Consider the following 2,465-nt stretch of genomic DNA (forward strand, 5'->3'; position numbering starts at 1 on the left):
ATTCGCCCCCTTTGTTGCTTTTCTCGGTTCACCCCCCTCCCTTTTCTCCCCGAAATTGGCATTCCAGCATTGCAACATGCTAAGCAGTCTCCGCCAGAAAAGGCTTTTGGGGGGGGGGGGGGGGGGAAACAGACCCAAAAAACCCCGAAGCGGCATCTTTAATCTCTCCATTAAATCCCTTTTAATAGACGCTACATGGACTGCTCTTCGCACTGTCTGCGATCGAGGCGTCTAAGAGGATAGCTCTAAAATCTTGACTTATTGCAGGCTGCGCTATCTTTCATTGCCAATGTGGCTGCATCCTGACATTATCCCTTTTAAATTGCATAGATAACTCCTGCTGCAAGCGAAAAAGGCTTCCCTAAGAGCACTCCACAGACAGCCAAACTGCCACCAAAAAAAACCCCATCTCATGCCTACACTGTCCTTAGCCATCCTCCTTAGAAAGACACTGCAGTCATCTCTGAAATATATAGGCATCTCTGCACGCACCGAGGCAACATATGCTTTCCAAGTCCTTCAGCCATGCTCCTAGCCCCAAAAAAGACTAATAATCCGAGAATTCACACCTCTAGACAAGCCTCTATCATTCACTGAGCCAACTTCATACAAGTAAGTTTCGAGGGAGGAGGTGGGGGGGGGTAGGGAAAAATGGAAATATATGCGTAATCCTTCCTCAACCGTGCATTTTCTCGCTGAAAATTAGCTGTCAGATGCATAGAAACCTCTCCCGGGGAGAAAAAATCCCTCCAAGAAACCCGAAGCTAAGAGGCGTCCGTAAGACTGCAGCTTCAAAGTGTAGTTCAGCTCGGCTCTGCCGTTTACCTTGGTACAGAGGAAAATATATCCACTTGTGCTTCAGACATGCAGCCAGCCAAGAAATCGTCTCTCTTACCTTGCTACTCCTTCCACTTGACATCCCATGTTCTGCTTTATTTAAGTGTATTCCCTTTAATAGTGATTCTTCCTTAGACCACATAAGGAGCGTGTCTTCCCTTAAAAAGACCCAAAGCAATGAGTAGTGTGCATCCAAAGATTGCTGTTTCAGCTCTGCCTTCCTTCCCTCCTCCACAGTCACCTTTAAATGCATCTTTTACTGCTGCAGCACATTATATTTGCAGATCATAAAATCCACCTCCAGCGCTTACCAAGACTGTCCTGACATTACTGTTTTATGACCTTGACTTATTGTGGTCACCTGGATAATATTTAAATCAACGTTATGGTCTCTCACTTATATTAAACCCGCTAGGATACTCTCCTGAAAGCCTTAAAAGGATGAGTCCTGAGGAAAAAAAACCTACATAGGGGAAAAAAAGTGTTTCTAACCCCCAAAAAAAAACACTTTAAAAAACCCACTTGTACACGGTTCTATGAAATTTATTTTGCTCCATAAAGGAAGATACATGCAAAGTATAACACATACAGAATATATTTAAATAACACAGCCACGAGAAATGGACTTTTTCATAATAAGATACCAATACTGCTTTATTTTTTAATTTTTTTTTTTTTCTTAAATATGTGGTAGATAGTATCACTTCATTGGAAGAAACTGCATAACTACAGGATGTGAGCATGTTCCCACTGCAACTTTAATTTACAGACACTTATATGAAATTCATCTTTTAGTCATTTTTATTATACAATAGGCAGACTACACTAGAATATGAAAAGCAAACTTTTGGACGCATCTATTATCCTAAACATAAAATGCATAGAGAAAGGTCCTTCTGTTTTGTGCTGCACGTAAATAACTTAAACATTTTATAAGGTGGTTTTTAGCAACCATCTCCATCTTTATTTTACATAGAAACACGGATGCAATATATATCCTCATGCTCAAACCGCTGCATCTTCTCTCTACAAACTGTAAGTACCCAAATCACTTGAGGTCCTTTAATTTTTGCATACGCATTGCATTTATACTCAGGAGGAAAAAAAAAAATTAAAATAAAATAAAATAAACCCCCAAACTGCACAAGGCTTTTTTTTTTTTTTTTCCTCTCTCTCTCCCCTCTCCCTCGCCTGCACAGGGGCTGGAGCACACTCAAGTGAAATTAAAATTAGAAGTCAGTTCACGGATTCGGTTCTCTCTGTTCATTTTCTTGAGTTTCATCCTGCGGTTTTGAAACCAGATTTTGACTTGTCTGTCTGTCAGGTTAATGCTCTTACTAATCTCCAGGCGGCGCTCACGGGTCAAGTACATATTGAACAAGAATTCCTTCTCCAGCTCCAGCGTCTGGTGCTTGGTGTAAGGACACCTTTTCTTTCTTCCGCTCTTTGCTGTCAGCCAATTTCCTGTAGTGTTTTCTGCCTTTATATCCTCTGTTAAAAATAACATCGTTACATAAGTATCCGGGGAATGGGAAAGAGAACTTACCCGATTGCATCATTTGGCAAAGCAGCTTTTTTGGCAAAAAAATTTAAAAAATCTAATTTTAAATTTTTTTTTTTTTTTTTTT

The 2,465-nt window shown here is 40.4% G+C and overlaps 1 protein-coding gene across 1 annotated transcript in view; it reads right to left on the reverse strand.

Moving 5' to 3' along the window:
* Positions 1–1,501: 1,501 nt before the first annotated feature.
* HOXC10 (homeobox C10) overlaps positions 1,502–2,465 on the reverse strand; it is a 4,616-nt gene continuing 3,652 nt past the window's right edge. The window contains exon 2 of the mRNA XM_009585080.1: positions 1,502–2,328. Within this exon, the coding sequence (XP_009583375.1) occupies positions 2,051–2,328 (278 nt within the window). The 3' untranslated portion in view covers positions 1,502–2,050. The remainder of the gene's footprint in view (positions 2,329–2,465) is intronic.

The sequence above is a fragment of the Fulmarus glacialis genome, unplaced genomic scaffold (genome assembly GCF_000690835.1).
Source record: "Fulmarus glacialis isolate BGI_N327 unplaced genomic scaffold, ASM69083v1 scaffold18099, whole genome shotgun sequence".
Lineage (NCBI taxonomy): Eukaryota > Metazoa > Chordata > Aves > Procellariiformes > Procellariidae > Fulmarus > Fulmarus glacialis.